This window comes from Aquila chrysaetos, chromosome 1 (assembly GCF_900496995.4).
Source record: "Aquila chrysaetos chrysaetos chromosome 1, bAquChr1.4, whole genome shotgun sequence".
NCBI lineage: Eukaryota > Metazoa > Chordata > Aves > Accipitriformes > Accipitridae > Aquila > Aquila chrysaetos.
The window spans coordinates 43,833,714-43,858,839 of record NC_044004.1 but is presented as its reverse complement, the minus strand read 5'-3'; the positions used below and the strand labels follow the sequence as shown (position 1 = coordinate 43,858,839).

General features: G+C 38.4%; 1 protein-coding gene across 5 annotated transcripts in view; it reads right to left on the bottom strand.

Annotated features, from left to right (window-relative positions):
• Positions 1–6,203, bottom strand: part of SPOCK3 (SPARC (osteonectin), cwcv and kazal like domains proteoglycan 3) — a 222,097-nt gene extending 215,894 nt beyond the window's left edge. For all 5 annotated transcript variants that reach the window (XM_030018658.1, XM_030018676.1, XM_030018667.1 and 2 more), the window contains exons 1-2: positions 6,094–6,203; positions 5,759–5,938 (exon numbers count right to left, since the gene is read on the bottom strand). In XM_030018658.1, the coding sequence (XP_029874518.1) occupies positions 5,759–5,938 (180 nt within the window). In that variant the 5' untranslated portion in view covers positions 6,094–6,203. The remainder of the gene's footprint in view (positions 1–5,758; positions 5,939–6,093) is intronic.
• Between the last annotated feature and the right edge of the window lie 18,923 nt (positions 6,204–25,126).

The following is a 25,126-nucleotide window of genomic DNA, read 5'->3' as shown; positions in this document are numbered from 1 at the left end:
TTGCAGACAAAAAAAATACTTGTCACTAGAAATAAGCAGCAAACAGACCAGAGGAAAAGTAATCACATAAAAGAAAAAAAGAAATCCATACTTGGGAACAAACTAAAAGCACATATAAAAATCAGAAGCCTTTTTCTACAATACAGAAATCAAAATTTAGGATTTCCATTACTCCTTCCCATTACAATTTGCCATGTTCAGTTTAGGAGTGCTGAACAATTAAATAGCTTCTTAAATTTCCTTAATTAACTAAAATTAATGCAAATGCCTAACATTTTCCTGTATCTCTCAGTTTAAAAAACAGTGGTCAAGTCTTACTTTATTAGTTTCATTTCAAAGGCAGTAATTAGAGGTGGAGGTACGAAATACTCATTCTTTCTGTCAGATCTCCTACATTTCAAAATTTTTCCTCCTTCACCATATTAATAAAACTAAGATCATACAAAGTAAGTCATGAAAAAAAGAGACCAATACCATTTTAGAATAGCCAATAATAAGTTTCAAGTAACAAACTGGCATGCGGAAAACAGATTCAATACCCTAATTGAGAAAGTAACTTTTAACTTATTAGCAGTTCTTACTTTAACTTAGGCCTAGGACAACATAATGAAGAAGTTCATCTTTCCTGTCCTGCAATTCCAATTTTTCCTGACGTCATAATCATAACTTTCTATCAAAACATATGTATGTAGTAAAAGAGCTGCCCTGCCCACTAATAAGGAGAGAGGTATGTTCTATTTACCCTGAACCATAAAAAGTACAGGACAAATAAGCCTACTGGACCTATTTTCACAGCTAATGAGTTAAAACTAGTGAGGAAAGACTGAGGGGTGCTGCACTATCCAGTCCCAAATACTGACTTCCTCTAAAGTACATTCACCATCCTCCATAAACTAGGAGGGATTCTAGTCCAGTGCAAGAAACTTGTTGAACAGAAGTCCTTCTCCTCTTCAAATAAGGTTATCAGTACTCCACTCTGGAAACATGAAAACCTTCCAAATATTTACATGGTGATCACATAATCAAGTACAAAAAACTTGTGATGAATGCGTTTTAAAACAGCCTTTGGCTTTCTTATTTGTACAGAGATGCAGTAGTAAGGATGTACAGTTGGGCAGAGATGTTCTGCTCACAACACTAAAGAAATACCAGGTGTATAGTTGGTGGGGAGCTTGGGGGGGGGGGGGGGGGGGGGCTTGTTTTTGAGAAGCCTTAAACCTCCAAACAGACAAAAGATTAATGCATGCTTGCGGTTATTGAACTGCTATGGACACCTAGTATTTGATTCATCTCCTCTCTCCAAACACAGAGGTTTAGACTTCACTAATATTTAAAGAACATGTTTTTTCAACATCTGCAAAAGACTCATTTGGGAGGCCAACATGAGCTGCCCAAACTTGCCAAGTGTTTTAGAAGGCAATATATTTGATGGTCAATGTGAGAACACTTCATAGTGAAGCAGAATAGTAAGTAGTATTACCAGTGCAAACTTCCCCTTCATAGCTGATAGGTTTTAAGGTCTGTTACTTGATTTTTATTCTACCTTCTTTACCTTTGATAACTGTATTAATATGGTAGGATGATAGTAACACCGTGGTATGATGAAACTGATCACATTGATCAACTGATCATATTATTTCATAACAGTACTATGCCATAGTTCAGTTGTGCTGAGTTTATTTATATACTAAATTATCCTTCACTACAAAGCACCTGATGCATCTTAAATTTGCAAATATGGGAATTGCTTAAATTATGATCTCTTTGAAAAGAAGAAGTAAAAATCACTAACAAGCTAGTTAGATCATAAACAACTCTCCTTGAGTGGCAAGTAAAATTTCCCATATAAAATGCATTTATTGTACAGTCCTTTTAATGAACACAAATGGACAGGATGCTGTTTGCAAATATCAATGACTAAAATGAGTTACTCTGAAGAATGTTGCTTGATGGAATTTTACAGAAGTAAAAATTACAGTTTCTGAAAGGCTTTCAGATAGCAATCCAACACACAATTATGGTTACATGAAGTTTTGTCCGACTGGCTATACAGACCACATAAAAAGACAAAGTGATTATAAATGACAAAGCCATTATGTCTTGTTCTAGGATTAAAAATAATACCATTATTTGGAATCAAGTCATAAAGACAATAAAGAATTACTCCTATATTTTGTTTTTCTCTACATATTTACAGCATTATTAGTAATGAAGGTTTGATACATAAGATTTAGGATGTTATAAGTAGGAGAGTGTAAATCTAATGCCATTGCCCGATTATATTTTTTAAAGGGAATAATCTTCATTTTAGACAAACTCCAGTTTATACATACATTTTTATCAAACATGGTGCAACCATCATAGACAAGACCATTAGCACAAGGCACTATAGATGTAACAACCTATGAACGAAGAAGATTCCCCTAACTTAGCATTTACTAAAGAACCTCAGTTCTCAAGCATGAAATAAATAATGTATATGTACACATGGGCTAGCACATCCCAGCATTGTGACACCATTGGCTGCTGAAGCAGCCTAACCAGGCAGCTTGAAAAACCTTAATAAACACATCAACCCTGAGACTTATTTTAGTGAGAGACATAAGAGCTGCAGCTCCTCAGTAACTGGACTGCAGCAGCACTAAGACTGGGTTAAAAAACTCTTCCTCCTCAGCTACTGCAGGCAAAAAGTAAACATATCCTTGTATATAACCCAGAATGTTTGACGCGCACATACAAGTTGAGGGAGCTGGTATTTAACATACAAAGAATACATTTCCCCCTGCCCCTTTGTAAGATGGAAAGTCTCCCATTTAAGAGCAAGCCCATTCTCAATTTTTGCACAAGAAAAACACGTAAGAAGATAGCCTCTAACAAGCACATAGCTTCCTACTGTTCCACATTAAGGCACAGTTCTTGCCTAGACCTATTTCATTATTTTCAACCTATTTGTCGGAATGATCAAGATCTTTCAAGAAAATTCAAGAGTCGGTTACAGTTTTGCCTGTACAAAGTACTGAAAAGATCTTAGCTAATATTATCATGTTAATAATAACCTTTACTACAAATCTGACATTTTAGAGGATGTTAAGAGAGCTAGGTTCGGGTATTTTGCATTTGGTGTGGTTTGGGTTTGTTTTTTTTAAATAAAACATCATATACTAGTTTATTAGGTTTTGTAAGGGTTCCCTTTCTGAATGACTATCTCCTTTCTCACTGTGATCTAAAACTCTTAAGAAACTGAGCCAATGAGCCAGAAGTCAGGGTCATTATCTTCCACATTAATCAGTCCTGTCAGTTAAGTCTTAAGTTAAGCCTTTAAATACTTCTTTTCACACCAGAATTCCATCTCACCCTTACATCTGTAGGGTATTTAAAGCCCACAAAAAATATGCTGCTCTCTGACCAGAGAACTAAATTACAAACACAGGCATTGCATACCATTATTTTGATTTTAATTCTGCAAGACAGTTACCCCTACATACGTTTAAAATGCAGTTGTGCTGTTCCTTAACAGGAGGCAACACTTGAATCACTGATTAAATTGCTAATCACAGTTTCAAAACCAACAAATTACAGTCATACAAATAAATGTACCAATGACATGAAACTGTAGGATGTTAATAAAACTTCTCCACCATGTTATATTTAAAGATGATAACTGATCAGTGCTTCTTACAAGTAAGCTATATTTCTAATGCATTCTCATGCAGGTAGATTAACTCATAATTTTTAATTTTTTTTACAATTATATCTTGTGAATTACTGAAAACCATCTATGCTTTAAAGGGAGAGCCTTGTGAAGTATTAGGACCATCCATAAATATTCCAGACTGAGTACTAATCAATAGGATATAAGCATTCTGCACAAGGAATAAAAGCATATTCCTCACTGAAGTACCAGCCTTATAAAAGTTTACAGTGTAAAAATAAATAAGCCAGCATATTTGTAAATTTCCTCAGAAGAATTGGTATGCAGTACTTCCTCAAAGCAGTCACTCTTAAAACCCTTGGGGACACCTACTTGTCACAGAATAAATTATCTGGCTAATATCCAATATTACTGTATATGTCAGCAGGCACCCAGGAGACAGGCATTAGAGAGCACTTAGCTTCTTCAGCCTTGCAGGGTAGTTCTTACATAAATGACTTTGCCCAATTATAAAACATAACTGATGTGCTTATTTTGGAGTTTCCTAGCAGCAGCCTTTCATCCTAAAACATTTAGATAGCACTGCATATTTTTTTTCCAAAATCATAGGTCCCAAAGTACAGTACACTGAACAGGTTTTTTTCACATGAACATAAGTTTTTTCAGATATTCAAATCAAACAAAAATATCTGAATACTAATTTGAGTGTTCTCAAACACTAAAATTATGCTGTTTAATAGAAACTATTGGAGAGATAAGTTCTCCCACAACTCTAACAGTAGCTCTTCTTTCCTAGTTACTTAACATAAATAGCCAAGTTTGCATCCCACATGCAACGTATATATAAAGCGCAAAAATACATGCATCACAAGTACACTACAGCTCTCAGAAAAAATAAAAGAGACTTCTTGGAGACGTTTACTTCAGCTCGCTATAGTGAACCACAGTCACCGGCAAGCTGTAGCACAAGAAACCTGTTGACTCTGAAGTTGCAAACCAAAGCAAAGCTTTAAACCACATCGAAGAAATCCACTAAGCAATACAGTAAAGCTAAATAGAAAATTATTCAGCATGCTTGGAGTTCAGATTTCTAAAAGCAACAACAAAGAACGCAGGATATTGGAAGATCAAGGAAAATGTTTTTGATTGAAAGAAACGTGGAGGACTTTTGAAAGTTGATTGGGTTTTACTCAACTTGCAACACACAGAACGAACTAGGCGCACAAGCGAAGCACTCTGGAGGACGAGAGCCACCTCACAGGAGCGGGTTTCGTAACGGATGAGATTCGGGTCAGACTGGGTCTGGCGTTCAAGCACTCCGTGCAAGGCACCCCGTTCGCACCGTTCATACAACTTACCGCCTTATTTAGTGGACTTCCCTGTCACCATCCGCGCTCCAACACCCCCCACAAAGCCCCCCCCCCCCCCCCCGGCCGTGCGCGCAGCCCCTTCCCCCCCCCAGCCCGCCCTCTCGGCACTTCTGACAGCGGCAAGGTGAGACGGGGCAGTCCCGCCCGGCGTACGCTTCCAGGTGGCGGGGGGGCTCTGCCCCAGGCGGCCACTCGCGGGGCGGCGGCGGGGCGAGCCCTCCTGCCCCGGTCCCACCCCCCCGCCCCGGCGGGGAGCGGGGCCCAACGGCCGCAGCCATCCCCGCAGCCACCGCTTCCCCCGCCGCTCCCGCTGCGGGGCGGGAAACGGGGAGGAGGGAAGGACGAACGCAACTCCCCCTCCACCGCCGCCGCCGCCTTCTAACGGCTGGCGACCCGCAGGGCGGGAAGCGGCGCCCGCGGCTCGGCCCGCTGGGCCCCGGAGGTGCGGGCTTGGGCGCCCGGCGCGGCCCGGGGCACACCGGGCGGTCCTCGCCGCTCAGCGGCGGCAGCGCGCCGCGAACTGCCCGGTGGGACCTCCCTCCTCCTGCCGAAGCGCCGCCGGGAATTAAAATAAGAATTAAAATTCGGGGAAAAGGGGGGAAGTTGAGGCTGCACCCCAGCCCTGGCTGCCCAAGGGACGCCCTCAGCGAACGCAAGCAGCCCGCCAGCCGCGGGGCTGCCGGGGGAGCGGGCCGGGAGCGGCTGCCGGCTGGCAGGGTGGAAGGGTTGAACTTACGTCTCGGAATTTGTTCCACTGCCCGACCTCCTTGTCGTACTGGGAGATGGTCGTGAGCCATTGTTTATCGTCCAGAAAATTGCCGCTGTCCGGTCTGCCCCCGGCCGCCGCCGCCGCCGCCAGCGCCGGGCTGCACCAGGCTGCTGCACACACGCACACGAAGGCTGCTACCTTGAGCATCTGGGCGAGAGGAGACACGAGGAGGGGGGTTACCCACACCCGAGCCGAACCGCAGCCGGGGGCTGCCGGCGGGGGACCGGGACGACCGCCCACCCGAAAGGGGCAAGGGGCGCGGAAGGCAGGGGAGAGGAAGGGGCGGCTGCCCAGCCCGTCACCTTGCTGCAAGCCCCGCAACCGCGCTCCTCGCCGCGGCCGGAAAGGCGGCCCGCTCCCTCCCCGCACACGCCGCCGTCTGCAGCCGTCCGCCCCGCGCTCCGCGCCCCGCGCTCCGCCCGCCCCTCGCCCCGCCCCGCTCCGCCCCCGCCCCGCTCCGCTGCGCTCCGCTCCCCTCCGCGCGCCGCCGGCGGCGACGCCGCGTCGGGGCTAACGGTCTGCGGGCGCGCGGCGGGAGAGGCTTTCTCCTGCGGAGGCCGCTCTCCTGAGGTGAGCGCCGCGGGACCGCGCCGGGGCTCGGCCTCGGCCTCGCTGCTCCTGCCGCCGCCGCCGGGAACGGCTGCGGGACCGGTCGCACGGGCCGCCTTCGTCGCGCCCCTCGTGGCCCCGCTGTGCCGCCGGCACCTCCAGGCGGGGGCGGAAGCCGCTGGAAGTTTTCTGCGGCTGTTGTTGGCACCTCGTACCCCAAGTCAAGTCTGCGAAAATCCTTAGGCAGATACAATCTTTAAAAACTCCCAGTGATTTCAAGACGAAACTTCCTGCGCCTTAGGGGAAAGGAGACACGCAAGCTCTCACATCGCCTCTGAATGCCGATTCAGGTACCTGCTGGCGTTGCAATGCCACCTGTGTTAACTAGTCCCTGTTGTACGAATCACGCACCCTTCCCTCTTCTTGCTTTTTCTCTTTTAAACTGCAGCTCTATGTTAGCACAAAGCCTTCAGCACCATCCGGTTTCTTTCCCGAATTAGTTAAATTTAATTTAGAAAGGAGCAAGGTGCATAAATAGTTCAATTACCTTTCCAGCATAGCTGACTCCATATTTAATTTTGAATTCCATCTGCCATCCTGTTGACCTAAATCAGCTAATCTTCTAATGTTAGCTTTATTCCCTAGACTTCAGTAACACTATGCTTTTTAGGTTTGTATTGGCTGCATGTCGCAAGGTTTTGGTAGCGGGGGGGACACGGACCGCAGGGTGGCCTCTGTGGGAAGAGGTATGGGGCTGCCCGCCCCACGTTGGGGACAGCTGGTTCCTGCCAGCTCCACGGTGGAGGCGCTGTGGACCACAGCTGAGCCCATCAGCAAAGCTGGTGGTGCCTCTGTGAAAGCATAGCTAGGAAAGGGCTGCAAATGCTGTGTGGAGGGAGGAGGTGGGAACAGAAAGGGTAAGAAACGAGGGAACAGCAAGGTCCGAGAGAGAGAGGAGGAGATGCTCAATGGCATAGCACTGCAGCCCCTGGAAGACCCATGCCGGAGCAAATGGGTATACCCAAAGGAACTGTGGTGAGCCCACACCAGACCACATTTTCCTGAAGGACTGCAGCCCATGGGGAAGCCATGCCAGAGCAGAGGAAAAGCATAAGAAAGGAGGGGTGAAGAGAAAACGTTACATACTGACTGTACCCCTGCTCTGCCCCTTCCCATCCCCCAGCTCCCCCTGCGCTGGTCAGGGAGAAGAGTCCGAAATGAAGTTGAGCGTGGGAAAGAGGGGAGAAAAGGTGTTGTTTTAACATGTGTCTTCCTGGTTTCCACTACCCAAATTAGGAATTACATTTTTATTTTCATTGGCAATAAATTAATCTTCTCCAAGTCAAGTCCGTTTTGTCTCCAACAGTAACTGGTAAGCAATATCCCTGCTATTATCTTACCCCATGAGCTTTCTCATTCCTGTTCTTCCTGTTTTCTCCCCTGTCCTGCTGGTGGGGGTGCTGGAAGCAGCTGAGTGGAAGTTTGGCTGTTAGCCAAGGCTAACCCACCACAAGGTTGCTAAGTATGTTAAGAGAATACAACACTCCTAGTGTAGTATCTGAAAGTATTTTCCATGGTAAAAATTGAGAGTTACTTTCAAACTTGAAACTAGGGCCAAGTCCATCACGAGATTCTCAGATCTGATAAGCAGAAAAATGCCACTTAATGCAAAAAGAGAAGTGAATATGAGATTGTGACTGATCTTCGGAAGTTTTGAGTTTGGTCATAAACTGTAACTAGAGACAGATAGTAAAGTATAGTAAAGTATGAATTAAATCCACTAACCTGCATCTTACACTACATAATACATGCCATTTTGTTGCTAAACCTGTATCACTAAAATCAATGAGAATCTTGTCACCAGTCTGACAGATATAAAGGATGATTGCCAGATTAGGATTTATGTGCCTGACTCTGAAAATGCTACCTATCCAGAATGATATTATATTCGGTAATAAATGAATCATAAAATTCAAAGCAAAGGGATAGAGGGACTGCACAGAGGCTAAATAAGAATCAATAAAACAGTCATGTTATTCTCGGGGTGGGTTATAGAGTCAGTCCCTTATACAATCATTCTCTGACAATCCAGTTTGTATTTGTCAGTCTTAATGTTAATTTCCTACAAATCACTTTGCCCTTTGGCAAAGAAGAAATTTCCCTATAAAGCTAATGTTTTTTTTTTTTTTTTTTTAAAGAATCACTTATTTAAGCTTTTTTAAAAGCATCCTGATCCCCAAATTTGTGGTTTCACTTACATAGAAATCAAGGTAATCTATTTTGGTTTAGCTTCATCCATTCTTCACATTTTCATCCAGATAATATTATTCAGTACTTTTAACTTATGGTGCATCTTTCATACTTAGAGAAGAAGAATAAAAGTGGCTGGGATTTGGGTTCAGTAAAAATCCTTAGAAAAGGGAGCTCTGGCATGGTTTGGGTTTTACAAAAGTTTCACTGCAATTTGTCTAAAAAGGGATCTTCCACACCTATGACTGCAGTTTCTACTGATAACACATACTAAATGATCAATTACATGTAATTTTGCCTGAACCAAGCTATTTGAAGCCTGTAATAATTCTAAATGTATTCCTTATAATTTTAAGCACTCTGATCTCCACATAATTGGTTTAAGAGCCTCATTCTGATCAAGGACTTTACACAAGTTGGTAATTCCATTTATTCAAGCACACAAAAAATGATACTTGATTGAAATGGCATTTTGAAGATACAAAACTAAGAAGTTTTCTTTTTTTCCTTAATAATTTCACTGCTCTTCAAAGATTAAATTCACATATCTTGACAATTATTCTTTCTTTTATTTTAAATGTACATACATTTCTCACAGAAAATATATCTGTATTGTTGCATACTGGTGTGCCTAACAATAGCATCTTTAAGATGTGACAGGGAATCCAGTACTGCAGTAGTGATGAGAGAATAATACTAATGGTAACAGATACATATTTTTAAACGGAGAGTTCAGAAACTCTAACAGCTCTTTTCATCATTGTCTGGTTAAGAAATATTGCTATTACTAATAAAAAATTGTTTTTTTCTCAATTTCAAAATATGATATATTTTCCAAGTTTTCGGTAATAACAATTTTTGAAATATTAATACTTACTAGTTTAAAATCATAAATATTCAGGTTGCTTTACCTCTGACTAGCTGATGAAGCCTACAGGAAGATAGCAAAGAAGATAGTGTAGCTGGTAATATACTTGCAGAAAGTTACAAGATTGTCATAAACAATATGGATGTTGCATAAGGAAAAGGATAGAGAGATGAAAAAAAGAGGGAGTATGTATGTAAGTACATATTTTGTATACACATCTGTATGTTATATGAAAGGGTGTTAGAATTATGTAATAGATATGCTGAGATACATTGGAAGAAAAGTTTGTATGTATAGGTTACTGATGAAACAGAAGGGACATGCTGAGAAATTATTAGGAAATACAAAGAAATTTATGCCCTGAACACTGTGTCTGAAAAGAGCTTTACCCACTTCCTGCAAATGAAGAATGGGTTCATTTAAGGCACTAAAGCATGGAGTTAAGTTTATTCAAATATAACAATACAGCCCTTGCAGTTTAAAATAATTTTTTAAAATTATGCTGAAGGGAATCCCAAGGTACCATCTAGCTATCCCAGTGCCCACAAGCAAAACCAGATATACCTTGTCACTCCTGGCAGATGTCAATCTAAGTCTATTTTTAGACCACAGGGTCATCATCGGTGGAGTCTCTGTCAGTGGTGGGAACTCCACACTAATCTATGTTAGTGACTTTTACTAGTCTAACTTCAGAAGAGGTTTCCAATACCTGAAACAAGTTTTTTTTGTTGCAATTGAAGCTTATAACTTCTTAGGGTGAATATTGTTCACCAAAAACATGAAGAACAAATTACTATCTTCTGCTGTTCAGCAGTCTCTTCTATATTATAAACTATTGTAACCCCATTTGGTGGTTCCTCCCTGTGATATGTTTATTACCATATTTTTACCCAAATCTTTTAATCTTAGACCATGGTTTTGAGACCCCTGATCACTTGCTTTATTACCCTGTTGATTCTTTCAAATCAGGCTACCTGTTTTTTCACCAGCAGGTGAGCACTAGAACACCTTGCAGCACTAGCACTAGTGCACTAGAGCACTACAATACCTTGTTTATGCCTTCCCACTATTGAACACAGCAGAAAGATTACTTCACAAACAGAAATTATTTTGGTTTGATATGATTTGTTGTGTCAAATACATGCTGACCACTATGCATCTTTTTGGTATCTACCAGACACTTAGAAATAGTGTACTGAATTACCCGTCCCTGTATTTTCTAGAAGTTGAGAGTAGGACAACAGGAGTTTCATCTTCTGACCCTTTTTCAACCCACTTTTTTGAAGGTCCCTTTTTGAAAAAACCCTTTTAATTTGCTTCTTTACAGTAATGAGGTTCACAACTTGTTCTCTACGGTTTCTCAAAAGCAACTGCTAATAATTCCGAGATCCTTTCAAACAATTTTGTAAATTTTCAGTGGCAGAGTTCATAAGATTATTAAAACAATCACATTTTTACAAAAATTACAAAATGGAGTAGTTAGAGTTGTTACAAAGTCTAATCTAAGGCCTTTCTTTGTTCTTGTCATTGTGGTGGTAGCTGAGCTAACCACCTACATGCCATTGACATTTGGTACATAGATTTTAAATGATTGTTTCTTCCATTTTTCTGCTTCCTGCATTCTTCCTCCACAATGGGGCACCGACCTTTCTTTTACCCTCTTTATACTAATACATACTATGTTCATAGTGATTTCTCATTAACCTTGACGTCTTTTCTAGCTGCATCTCAGCTTCCACTTGGCTTTTGGTACTTGTGTCTTGAACTGCTTTGAAATATTCATCTCTCATAATCTTCCTTGACTTTCATATTCTACTTCAGGCTGCTGCAGACCTCAAGATTTAATATATTTGGTCTTCTATGGCTTTCCCTATTCTTCTGCTATTATTGCTATTTAATCCTTAATATTTTTCCTGTGCAGTAAATGCTCCAAGGTGCTAATAGTTCTCATTCTTCATGAATATGATTAGATTGCTAAACATCTGTGGACCTCTGCTGACACAACTACTGTGAAAAAGCCAGAAACCACAAACAAAGATCCAGAGAGCACAGGAGCTCAGGTGATCAGCATTAACCACACATCCATCTGTGCTTACTGTCAGCTTATATACCCTTCAGAATAAGGCACTGATGAATGGGCTTGTCCAAGATCAGGGCAGAAGACCACCTCAAGACAGGTCTGAGCAAAGTCCTTACAAGCATAGAACTGAAAGAGAGAACATCTTCTTACTGGAGTGACATCTCATCTAATCTTTCTGCCATTCCATATAGCCCCAACAACCACAACAGATGCAACAGGAGTTCACATAGATAAATCCTGGAACTCAAGCCTTCAAAAATAGGAGAATCTCATGGGGTTCAAGTTCTTCATCCAAAACTTTTCAACACAGAAGGATCTAGCCTTTCATATAATACAAGCTGCAGAACTTTAACTTCCACACAAACTTGAGCAGCTCATGTTTGACCCAGCCTATTCAAGACCTTGTCTAGATATGAAATCTTCATTTTTCACTTTGACTACTGAATATTTTCAGTTGTTGTCATTATCAAAGTTAAGATTACATCCCTAGAAAAGCATACAATGAAATTTTGTATTTCCTGATGTTCAAAAATACAAAACTCTCTTCATATCCAGTGAACAATTTAAACTGTATGTTAAAATTTAGAACACAATAACATGCAGAGTCTTGATGCCAAGGACAATCTTCTATGTCTGCACGTCAAATCTTTTAAATGCTGTTTATTCATTATAAACTGAAGAGCCTTCTCATCTGACTGTTCTCAGTAGTTCTGAAAAATCAGAATCTTTTCCTGCCCAGGAGTTTCATCTGGCAGATATCACAGCTTCCAGAAAAAGGCAAACATCTCCCTGTGCCCTAGTCCCAGACACGCCCTTTCAAACAAACATTTTATGTAATAGATATTCTGTGGGAAAAAAAAAACCAGTAATAACATCATAAAATGGATGGACCCTTTAACTGAAATCATGTTAGAGCAATGCCTGTTAAAACCTTCATGTTACTCACAATCTCCTTGAAAAAACACCTTCCTAGTTTAGGCATCTCTAACTGTTTTATATGTGCCTTACAGAAGTACTCAGCTTCCGTGTCTGAGGATGGATTTTCAGACTTGACTCCATTTAAGCACCAAAAAATGTTGGGCAGCCAATAGAGCTTTGTGTTGCATGGTGACCTGTCTTAACCATCTCACACCATAAAATCTCAATAGAAGCAATTCAGAAGTTGGGTAGGGCATAGGTACCCTTTGTGAGCTTTGACTTCTCAATTCCTTTCTTACTAATAAGATAAGAGTATTGTGAGTTCAGATTCCCTTATTAGCAGAGTGGACTCAACTGCCACTGTATTCCCCTGATTCTCTTCTATTACTTATCATTCAAGACATACTTTGGAAATTCATATTCTTTGCTTTAGTGAACTCTGTCATTAGGAGTGTACATATTGCAAGCTATATGATGTTTTTGTTCAGTTGTGTGATTTTGTTCCTTCAGGTCCCAAGAGGAGAAAAACTGTTTACTTCACAATTTTCCATAATTAAGTATCCTAGAAGTTTAAGGAGTAGGTCAGCAGTTCTCTAATTCATACCCCCTACAGTTTGTTTTCCAAAGTATATGACTGGAGAAAGTCTTCCACACGTTTTTCATCCTCAGGCAAAAATAAGAAATAAGGATAAGCAAAGAGAGTTAGCTACTTCTGCTACTTTTACCCACTGAAAGTTTCCTGTTAGCCCAAATTTATTGGTCAGAAATACAGAGGTACAATTTGAGTTATGCTCAACAAAAGGTACTGTGGATGATACTGCAGTGTGAAAAGTATATTGTTGCTGAGTGACCTTATTTCATAATGGATTTTCAGGTCTGAAATAAGTTATAAGAATCATTTTATAAATCCAGTTGTATAAGTTATTTGAGCAAGTGTTTCCAGTACAAAGCTAGAGGATGAAGTATGTAATGAAACTGTTTTTTACAAATCCCAACCCAGATAGTTACTGTGCAGGTTAGGTCTTCATTTTTTGAATAAGAATGAAAACAACATAAAAAAACCCCACATGCTACATATCTTCAGAAAACTTTTTTTAATTTATTTTCTCTCTGAAACAAGCTCTCCTGTTTTTCCTTACTATGGAGCTCACCAGCATCTCTTCAGAAATGTCTTTTCATCATACAGTTTGAAAAATCCATGAATTATTCTAATCATTGCGGTTGATTAAACAGGTAGGGGTCCTTTTTGATTCTTCATTTACCACTTTCCTCCTTCCTGATAGTTCTGCACAGCTGGAGATTTTCAGCCCCATTGTAGCCTCCTCATCTTAGTAAAGATCTTTTGGTATGCTAATTATCTCCTTTCTAATATTTACTCTCCTTGACCAGAAGCCATTGTCTGCTTTTACATCTTATTTTGAAGAGACAGGGTTCTTAAAATTCTTGAATGTCTCTCTTAACAATAGCTTTAGCCTATACATAATGTGTCAAGCAAGAAAATTATTTAATGACAAATAAAATTCTAACATTAAGACATTTTTCATTTTTTCAACATTCTACATGGCTCTGCTTTCTTTATGTGCAAAACTGAGTTTAGTTTTTTCTATTTTACCAAAATACTAATCAAAATGGCAAAGCTTACTCAAACAATTAAACCAATTTTTAATCAAATTTATCAAATAAAGAAATATTCTGCTTTATATCTGTTCATTTTTTAGGCTTTTTAAAAATCTCATTTATTGAGAAATGAATGCTTTCCCATAAAATGTTTTATGCGTGATATCCAAAGCACTGGATACAATACAACATATTTGGTTGTTTTATGTTGGACACTGCTATCTATCAAGCTGTATCTTCTGAATATAACACATATTATGACACACTTCTAATGTATTCATTGACTTATCGAGACTGTTACAGAGGATTTCACAAAATCTAAAGAGTTCTAATAATGCCTAAAAATGTTCATAATAAAGTGTAATTTATGAAAAAAGTTTATGAAAAAAGTCACTGGGATTTGGGGAATATCAGTATGAAGATTTATTGATACAACCATAATTAAAAGGAAATGATGACTTTGTTTAGTTATCGTGTTAGATTTTGGAGCAAAGTGTAAGCATTAAAGGAAACTGTATTACAACAGGAGAAGAATCTTACTCGCTTTTACTGTCAGATCACAAACCACAGCCATTCTTTCGCTCTGTTTCTATACCTACATAAGACATTTCAGAATTACATGGTTTTACTTTACTGGCATATTTTTCTTCTTCAAAACCACATCTTCTGTTGGAGCCAAGTCCATTACTAATCAAATATGTAATTTGACAAGAGTACACATTTGTGCCCATTACATTAATTTGTTTTGGGCCTGTAGGCACTATTACACATGCTATATGTCTTACCTTGTTACCAAATCATTTAGAGGCAAGAGGAGGCTACACAATTACGTACAATTTCTTTACAAATAACCTTGATATGCAGTCTAGGTCTCTGAAATGATCTTGGTGGGTTTTTTTTGTTTGTTTTTTATAAACTTGTTCTGTAATCATTAAACTTCCTGTATAATTTAAAAGTAAATGAAATTCATCTTAAATCTTGCAAAAAATAAGGTAGGATTTTTGTGATACAACTCAGAAGAGGCTCTGCACATTTCTATCCAATTTTGAAATATGAAAATATCAATTTTCTGCAGGACAAAACCTTTCAATGACACATTGCTTCACAGGCCGTCTTTATAGAAATTTCATTTATTAAAACCATCTATACCTTTCGCATCTTTCTGTCACTTGCTGTCTTTCAAAATGACTTCCTTCCAATTTATTTCCTTTTCTATGATTTTCAGAATACAAATACCTAGTTTCTCTTTTACTTATTCTTTTCCATATTTTTCTTCTCTCCCTCATCCTCTTACCTTCTTCAGTTGACTGCTTTGGCTCTATTTTTAACTTAACATGGGGTCTATTTCAGAGGTGGAAAATTGATGTGGAACAAGACCACCACAACACAAACACCACTGCTGTAGAGTACAGTTGGCCTTCCAGATTACTGGGGTTGATGAAGCTATTGGGAGTAGATTGGTACAAATTCATAAATTATCGCAACATCCAGCCAAATCTCTCTATACTGAGCTGGTCATTTTGAATTGGCAGCAGTGTTTCACAATTGACAGCTTGTCTTAATCAGGACATCTAGGAACTAAATTAATATTTTGCTATATGATCATTCTTGTTACTATTTTAATTTTTTCAGCACCTTTGATATATCAAAAATCAGAAACAAGGTTCCAAAGCAAAAAAAGAGATATAAAAATACAGAAAATATACTTAAGGAACTGAGGAAAGGAACTCCAGTTGCAGTTCCATGGTACTCCAGTTAGCAGATAATCCAGTTAAGCAGTTAAAATGTGTTTCTGCAAAATAATTTTTTCCTGTGGGATGCTAATTCTGCTTATACAGTGGGCATTTTCACATAGCAAAATTAATCACTTTATTCAACGAAGTTGAAAGATTTCATTTTGTCAAAAAGTAACTGAACAGTAAGTTTCCAGGTTGGTCAGAATTAATTGGCTGCAATTTGTAGTTGCTGTATTTCAAAGACTAAGTTCCTCAGAGTCCCCGTCTCTGTGGGCCAGATGTGTGTCTAAACCTCAAAGGAGACTACAAATTGTAGAAGATGTAGTTTTGCCACAGAGCCTGGTCAGAGACCTGGAAATTTCTAACCATCTGGCTTCTTAGGTAGACCATAGGAGAGAATAGGAACACAAAGTGTTGAGACAAAGAATTAATTTAGAGATACCAGTAGATGCAATTTGACAGACTCAAATTCTGAATATTCAGATTAAATTAAATTAGAATTAATGTTTCAATTCAGGGTAATCAAAACACTAAAATTAAAAAAAGCCATTTTTAAAGTTTGGATTCTACATAAAGTTTTAGGACATTGACTTTTCATCTAGATTTAACATGGAAGAAAATGTGAAAGGAATGAAATTTTTTTTATACATATTCAGGAGTCTGGAAAGCAGTTTATAAATCTGTTTGCAACTTGCATGCCCTTTACATAATGATGATTTTCCTTTAGGAAGATCTGTCTCAAAGGGCACAAGATACCACTGGGAGAATTACCATATATCCAATATCAAATCTAAATCCCTCTGAGGTGGCAGTTTTCCACACTCTTAGCAAACAATTTCTTCCTGACATAGACCTGTACTATACCAAATGGCTGTGTATCTAGAGGAAGTGGGGGGGAAGAAGACATTGCTCAACCTGTTGTTTGCCCCTCCACACATGCTGATGAGCATAGGCCTTTAAAAGTCTATAATTTATCCAGACTTTAATTCAGCTAGGTTTGACTAGATTAGTCAGGTCACAGGTTTAACAATTCTACTGAAGTTTTCTGGTCTTGAATGGGGATCACATGTTTTTCTACAGCATATTTTGGTATTCAATGGTGCCTCTACAAACAGCAGTTAAGGTGCTAGCATCAGGTTGATGGTAACCCACTGAGCTACGCTCTAGATTCAGCAGATGTCGTTTCCTCCAGAGACTCCTACAGAGCTCAACAGAAATGCAGAAGTTTGACCCAGTTGATGAAATGTCCTTCTTCCCTTTCTCTTTCTTCACAGGCGGCTAGGCTATATACTAGACCATAAGTTGACCTTCAATTAATAGCTCTTCAAAGAGTCCTTGTTTGGATATTTTATTAGCTTAAAACACTAGGTATCCAATGGTTTCCTAATTTATTAGAGTAAAATAATAGTATGTTAATACACAACATAGTACCTCCCATTTTTTAAGATTTTAAAGATCGTGATTTTTTTCTATATCTATGTCACCATGATCAATTATTCTGATTTATCCTTTTATTATATTAACACATATCACACCCATCTTAACCATGCCAACCCATGAGTGTACAACAGCAAGTAATTCTGATCTGTCACTACCATGTGTTTTGGTATTTTGTTGGGGTTTTTTTGTTTGTTTGGGGGTTTGGGTTTTTTCCCCCTCTACTTCAGGTCATCAAGATAAACACCAAGAATCTCAGACTTCCTTTAACCTTCAAACACTGTGCAAACCACATAACTTCCCTATATCACAGATTAAAATCAATAACCTAGAGTGCTTCTTCCAAGCTCCAGCATGCATCTCAAGGAGACTGCTTGTGTTTCAGAGAAACCTCTTATACCCAGCATAGTCTCTCCAAGTACCAAAATAAGTTATCACTGAAATATAAGAGAGAAAGAAGGTTGGTCCTTCCAGGATTTTTTACTTGTTTGTACAAGCACAGCTCTGGACTCTATACAGGAATTTAATTTTCACATGCCACTCTGATTCATACACTCAATAGCAAAAGGGAGAGCCAAGAACATAGGAGTTGATAATTGCTGGCATCTTTGGGAATCCAAACCACAAACTATCAACACCTTTGAGGGAGAGATTACATTGCATTCATTAAAGTATACAAATCCAGACAAATTCTAAGAAATCAATGTCCCAGTTTTTCCAAAATACTGCATAGCATCCAGCCTCATGTTTATCATAGCTCTATCAAAGAATCATCTGTTCCTAATAACAGGGTCTCTCTTAGAGATTCAGAGTTACAGAAAAGGAACAGTTTTAGCCACGTGATAGAAGACCTTTTAATCAAGAATGAGGAACATCCCCATTCTTCATCACTCCGTAACGTTTTATATTGCTGACCCCATATCAGAATCAGAATGCTGGGGTAACTCAATCCTTTTTTTGAGAGACTCACAAACAATTACATTTTCACCTAAAGTACTCCTAGAAGAGGGAGAGAATCATGCACCAAGAGAAGCTTGAAAACCAGCAGGGAGTGAATGACATGGAGCTTTCTGATTTTTGACATCAACCTGTAACTATCTCAGTAGCATGAAAATTAGCTCCACGATTTTTGAATAGACATTATCTCTCAGACCAAAATGGAAGCTATGGTGATAGGTAATATTTTGACGGACATGGCACAGACATTTTTATACAGAACTTGTGCATATGAAATTTTCATCTTGATGCCTCCTCTCAGAAATTGTTCTGAAAATGGTGCATAGAATTAGAACGACAGAAGCAAATTATATCCTCCACACAGAACATTAAATGAATAGACGGCATTGATCAATATATACCAGGTCACATTATGTATGCCAGAAGTCTGCACTAATCACTGAAGACTTGAAATTATGTTTGAATCTGATTATCCCTGATCCGAGGCCATGTACGCAGAGAATATAAAAAGACAGGCAGTTATAAAGTATGCAATTAATGCTTTTCTCTTAATAATAAACTTGGTATTTAAAATATAACTGTCCCTTCCATAACTTGTTCACTGTGTTTTTCCCAACCTGAAAAAGCATGTGTACATATTGATTAAAGTGTCCATTGTTCTAATCCTTTATTATTTTTTGGAGTGAGTTTTTTTTAAGAGGTTATAGCAAACTAAAATGTAAAGTAAATACTGAAATCTATGAGGTTTGAGTAATAATATTGTTTTCATGTTTTATAGTGCCACTTTTTTTTTTTTTTTGAATGGCAGATCTTTCCCTTTTTCATTTCTCCATTTCTCTGATCCTGTTAAGATCTACTCAGACTGCTTTATGCAACTGGAAATGAAGTTGTTTCGTCCTATATACAGCACCAACGTACTTGCAGGGAATCAAATACACACTTGGGTTAAAGGTCTGAAGAATGCTAACAGTTAACAATTTACATACACTGAACATTTGGAAAGCTTTTATCTTTTGTTCCTTTGAGTCAAAGAGTATTAAATTATAAATTTCTTCAAAATCATATGGGTAATGAATAGGGAAGTATTAACTAATGTTAAGTTAATGATTACAAACTGACAATGAAGATTAAGAACATGAAAGTCTTATGAGAGTATCTTTGAGTTCTAAGCAGGAGTAAGATCTTTAATAGTAATCTTCATGAACTGACACAAATCAAGGAGAATACATTAAACATCCCAGTTCTTCAAGACACAGTCATCTTTTTAAAATAGAGACCAATGTTTCTAGACTAATTTTTTATTTTAATTTAGTCAAAAATTCACAAATTCAAGGAATGTGACAAAAGGTTGATTGCCAACATATTCTTACCTTTTAGCATTTACTTTTAGAAACATAGAAAACACTTTAAATATGCATGTTCCTAACATCTCGCCGAGAAAAAACTATTTATAGGAGTGTACTGTTTGTGCCTTTTTCTTAATGTATATAGGAGAGGAGTGCCCCCTAGTGATAACTGAAAATCACGTTTATTTTTTTGAACATCAGTCAAAATGTGTTTTAGAGACGCAAGCTGAGTTATTACAATTCTTGTACTTACATGTAGTCCTAGCAATATTTTTTTCCATTCCTTATTTTATTTTTAAGTTAAAACATTTTATTTCCTTTTTTATTTAGTTAAAATGGATATTACTTGACAATGGGAGGATTTCTGTTTGTCCCTTGTGCTGTAACTAGTTATACCTATAAAAATTCTTGATCCTGGAAACTTTGCTTGCAGATACTAGAACTCATGCCTTCACAGTTATCCTAAGCTTTTCTGGCACCCCAGTGTGATTGCATATGTGTTTTAGGACTGCTGTTCTTTGAGAAGCTAATGCAAGAATGTCAGTAAGAGCCATACACCCTTATGATTCTTATAGTGACTAGCATTTTAATGTCAATAGAAGTTATTTGTGTAGATCTGTTTTTAGAATCATTTGTATTTCCTCTCAGGATGTCATTTCCCTGCTACAGCACTGCAGAGAGAAGGCAAGTAGTGCTAGCGCATTGCACTAACATTATGGTAGATACACAAGTCCCATAGCCTTCCTTGCAAATGCATGCTCCCTTAGAAGACAACAGAAGCTGGAATTAAAGTACCATGACACAAGCAGCTTATCTTATTCTTAGGGTGCTTGAAAAGCATCTGCAATTGTTCCATGGATACCAAGGAAATCTGACAATTTGTCAAAGCGTAAGCCTGTCACAAATTAATAGATCTATGTACATGTGTGTAGTAAACCAGATTATTTGGCAAGGGGAAGGCCACCTCTTGATAATGGAGATAATGTGGGTCATAACCAGACACTACTGCTGATAGTGAGTTGTTGTTGTCAATTTCATGCAAAATGGCTGAACGTTTTTTATTACTATTTCCTACAGATAATATTTTGTGCAAAAGATTTAAGCAAAACCAAATTCATTGTTCAACAAATCCACTTTCAGGAAAACAAAAGGAAAATTCATGTACAGGTCATAACTCTGATATAGCAAAGGAGGCAAGATAAAATGAAATGCTTCCTGGAGAAAATAGCCCAGCCCAGAGATGTAATAAGAAGTGCAACAGGGTAGTATGTCATTTTCAGGCAGCAAACACAAATGCTGCAAAAATACCCACAAAACCTCCACTTCTGTGGAAATGTTTACACTAAGCTGCCTAGGAAGTATATTTCAAAGCAGGAAAGCCATCCACCCAAGCCAAGCCAACAGACATATCACTATCTTTCCCACTTAGAAAACAGTGCTAAAGTTCAGATATAGTAAAAGGTTAAGCAGAAAGCTCGTACTCGACTTTAAAATACAAAATTTAATTAGGACTACATAGTGGTTTAGTAGCTGAAATGATATAGAAACCATGCATGTTGTTTCTAAAAGCGAGATCAGAACACTGTTAGCTACATAGGATCTACCTTTGAGAGAAGAGTGAGAACAAAGAGCAGCCTTGGAGGACCATGGGATTGGGGGGCGAAGGCCTAGATGGTATGGGATAAGATCATAACAAGAAGAGGAACTATGACTCCTTGGATTTGAGCCCCCAAATTCTCCAAGTGAAGTGTTTCTACTCTACAATGAGCTAGGTGAAGGTATGGGAAGCACAGGAGTATCCACCCACCTGCTGACAGAATTTCTCTTGAGGAGGACATTTTTAACAAGAAGATAAATCAAATATATCTTCTAGATCAGTGCATACTGTTGTTACCTGTTCACTGGCAGAATTCCCTGGTGTAGACATGGTTGTAAAAAGACAATTTTTAGAACCTGGGGGATATTTCCAGATTCCTGTTTGGTTTTCCCTGGCTGAAGGATGTAGATTTTGACAGTGATAATAGCAAGCTTGTATGTACTATGTTCTGTTATACTGCATGTGAGGGTTTTTTTAAAAAACTATAGACTTTATATCACAAGAAGCAGTTAGTATAACATAGATTTTGCTTAAATGTGAAATGGCAGTGTAAAGCACTTTCTATTCATTCTCCTTGTATTAGCACTTTACTCTGTCCTTCAAGCTGCCAGAATAGTATGAGACTTTTAAAAGTGTATCTTAATGGCAGAAAGAATCCTACTTGTCCATCAGTTTCCTTACACTGGATAAAGTCATACCTCTTCCAACTATTCAGTGACCTTAGGATCAGGACACACTTTCCTCAGGTGCCATTGGACAGTAGTACAGTGTAAAAAGAGGCAGTATGTCCTTCCCCTGACCCCATTCTTTGCCTCAAGAATACCATGCTTCACAGAGTCTCTAAGATTGTAATAAAACATTCAAGTTTGAATGGTCCTTGAGAAACAACTCTTCCTTCAAAGCATTCGCAAAATGCAAAACTTTTACTATGAATGTGCAAGTTATTTTTGCTACATAAAGTATTCTAAATTTTGCCTTTGGAGACATATATAACATTTTCAAGAAGCTCCACTAAAGTGTTTATAAAATAGACTCTGATTTTACAAACACAATACTATTTTTGAAGTATGTATTTTTAACCCTATATGTTTTTCTTTCTTGCCAGTAAAAAAAAACACCAAACAACCCAGACACCAAACCAAAACACCAAACCCAAGAGTTCAAATGGGCAATACTAAATTTAGCTTCTGCATATTCTGGATGCGGTGTTAAGCACATAAATAACAAGCCCCATCCCCCCAGAACACAATACAGCTACTGGAAACAGTCCATAACAGACTGAGCTTATCTTGTAGAAAGCCACTTGTAATGCAATCAGATTGAGTGGACCTGCGTTTCTCCACTGAGGCACAGCAAAGTGTTGGCCTCTTGTTGACCTTCTGTCCACAGCTATTGGTCTCGACCAACTTCTGGAGAGTGGGGGGAAAAAAAAAAAAAAAAAAAAAAAAAAAAGAACATCAGCAGGGCTAAGCTGATTTTTTTCTCCCAGAGAGGCTGTGCTATACATACTCCTTTCTGTTCCCTTAATGCCTTCAGTGTCCCACCTAATGCAGTCTTCACTGAGTGAACTTTATGAACATTCCTTGCAAATGAACATCAACAAAACTATGCAGGGCATAATTGTTTGTAAGCAATAAGACCTTATCTCAGTCAGTATTCTTGAAGCTAAAGCAGGTGAATTAAGGATTTTTACAGAAATATTATTAAAGTGTGTTTGTGCCAAAGTACCAGATGTCCAACACTTTCCGCTAACCAAGACTTACGGTTTAACTGGTGGTTCCAAATTTGACCTAGCAGAACTGAAAAGCAGCAGGTCTCCAGAAGTACTGATCCACTGCAAGAGCATTTAGCCTTCTTTCCAGTAGCCTTCCTGTAACATCAATTTCAGCACCCAAAGACTTGGCCTTCAGTAGTTTCTTGCTCCCAACTGTCAAATAAGGTGTGCCACATCAAGATTGTAAAAAAGGGGGAAAAAATATAACTTGCAAAATACTGTCAACTTAGAGAAAGGCTACGCTATTTTATTTTTAATGATTACTCATCATTTCATCTTTCGTCATTCTCTCTCTGCTATTGGCTTGCTTACTTTTTCCTTCCTCCAAGAAACTCTCATTTTAAGATAAAGGAATTCCAATTCTACCATCCAAATAAGGAGGAGTGACCTTTCCTTTCATAGACAGTCCCATGCACATCACTGCTTGAGACAATGGAGTCATCTGTAAGGCAAGGACAATGTAAGTTATCTTCTTTAAGAGGCAGCGGGGCAGAGATGGAAGAAGGGAAGTCTGAAAGTTGTCAGCAGAAATAAGACATCTGATTCTTTTTCTTACTGTAACTGGAAAAAGTTTACTTAGTCAAATTGTGAGAGAGATTGAAACAGCATTACAGTCTACAATGACTATTATTTAAATTTAATAACAATTTTCATTATTTGTGTTTTTCTGTACAGTGTTTGGAAATGGCTTAAGGCTAGTATAAACATGGTTAACCAGTTTGATTTCCTAGTTTGGTTAAATTTCCTCCTTCAATGTCAGTATGTCATATTTCAAAACATATTGTTAATATAGATGTCAAAACATGTAAACTTATTCCATACTCAAAGTATGGATTTAGATGTTTCAAATTTATAACTTACTATGAAATCAATAACGTACATACGAAATATGCATATTATTAAAAAGATGCTCAGGTTTTCCAGATAACAGCAATGCTACTAAAATCCATGCTGCATGCTTTTCCCTGTCAAAATAGACTTTAAAAAAAATAGTTTTGAGCATAAAAACAGTGGGATCTCACAACATAGAAATTAATTTTTCATTTTTTTCATAACACCATAACACTTCTTAATCTTTTTTAATCTAGTATTTGCATATCTGTTGCACAGAGAATTTTATCACATCAGGTAAAACTAAAAGAAGTCTAACTTAGAGTTGAAAACTACGTATATGTTTTCTTATCCACACACTGGTAAACACAATGTATGGTAAAAGCTGAAAAACATAATTACGTGGTTTGGCCGTTCGTCCAACCTGTTGTATGATTAAAGGACACTTCATGAGCACTGCTAGGTCAGTTACACTCTTCGGGGTTTTTTTTGTTCCACTTCTAGTGGGATGTTTATGTGAGCAGTTACTTTTCTAAGTACAGCAGCTAGAAAACTCAAGAGTTCATTTCCATGGTAACAACCACCTTTTCACTGGAGATACCAGTTAGTTTGAAAAGTCACATATATCTATTTTCTCCTTCAGCAATTTTCCACATACATGTAATTAAGGTGGAGGTATGAAAGCACGTAATGTTGTTTTATTAGAATTAATATAAGGTGGTATTACAGTGGTATGGAATTAATATACAATGATATTTTGAAAGACAATTGGTAGGCAAGAGTGGCAGTAATTTAAATCTAAATCCTATTACTAAGGCTATTTAATTTCTGCCTGAATAAGATAATTATTACTAAAGGATGCTTTCATGGCAATAGTCTTTTTGTGATTATTTCTTCGGGAAAGACAAGTTCATTACCCTATTTAGTGCTGGAAAAATGAATCAAATATTTCTCCAATTATTTGGCATATATTGATGGAATTCATGCACAAACTATCAGAATAGTATATTTTATTTGCTCTTTTCTTTAGTTTCTTTAGAATCTAGGGTTTAAAATTAAAAATCCCTTATGAAATACTTACAAAGACTATATTAATCTCCATATGTGTATCAACCCTGGTGCAAGGCTCCTGTTTTTAATAGAACAGTCTTATTTTTTCTTTTATGCCATATTTTCTTATTAGCCACAGTTTTTCACTTCTTTCTCTATACTTTTATTTGAAGTTTTACACAGGCAGGAGCTGGCAGTGGGCAACACAACATCCCTTCCTGGACAGGCAGACCAAGTGAAGCTAAGTCATGAGTTTCAGTTCTCTATCCACCACATACACATCTCTCCTGTTCAGGTTACCACTTTCCATTGTGACTTTAGCGGG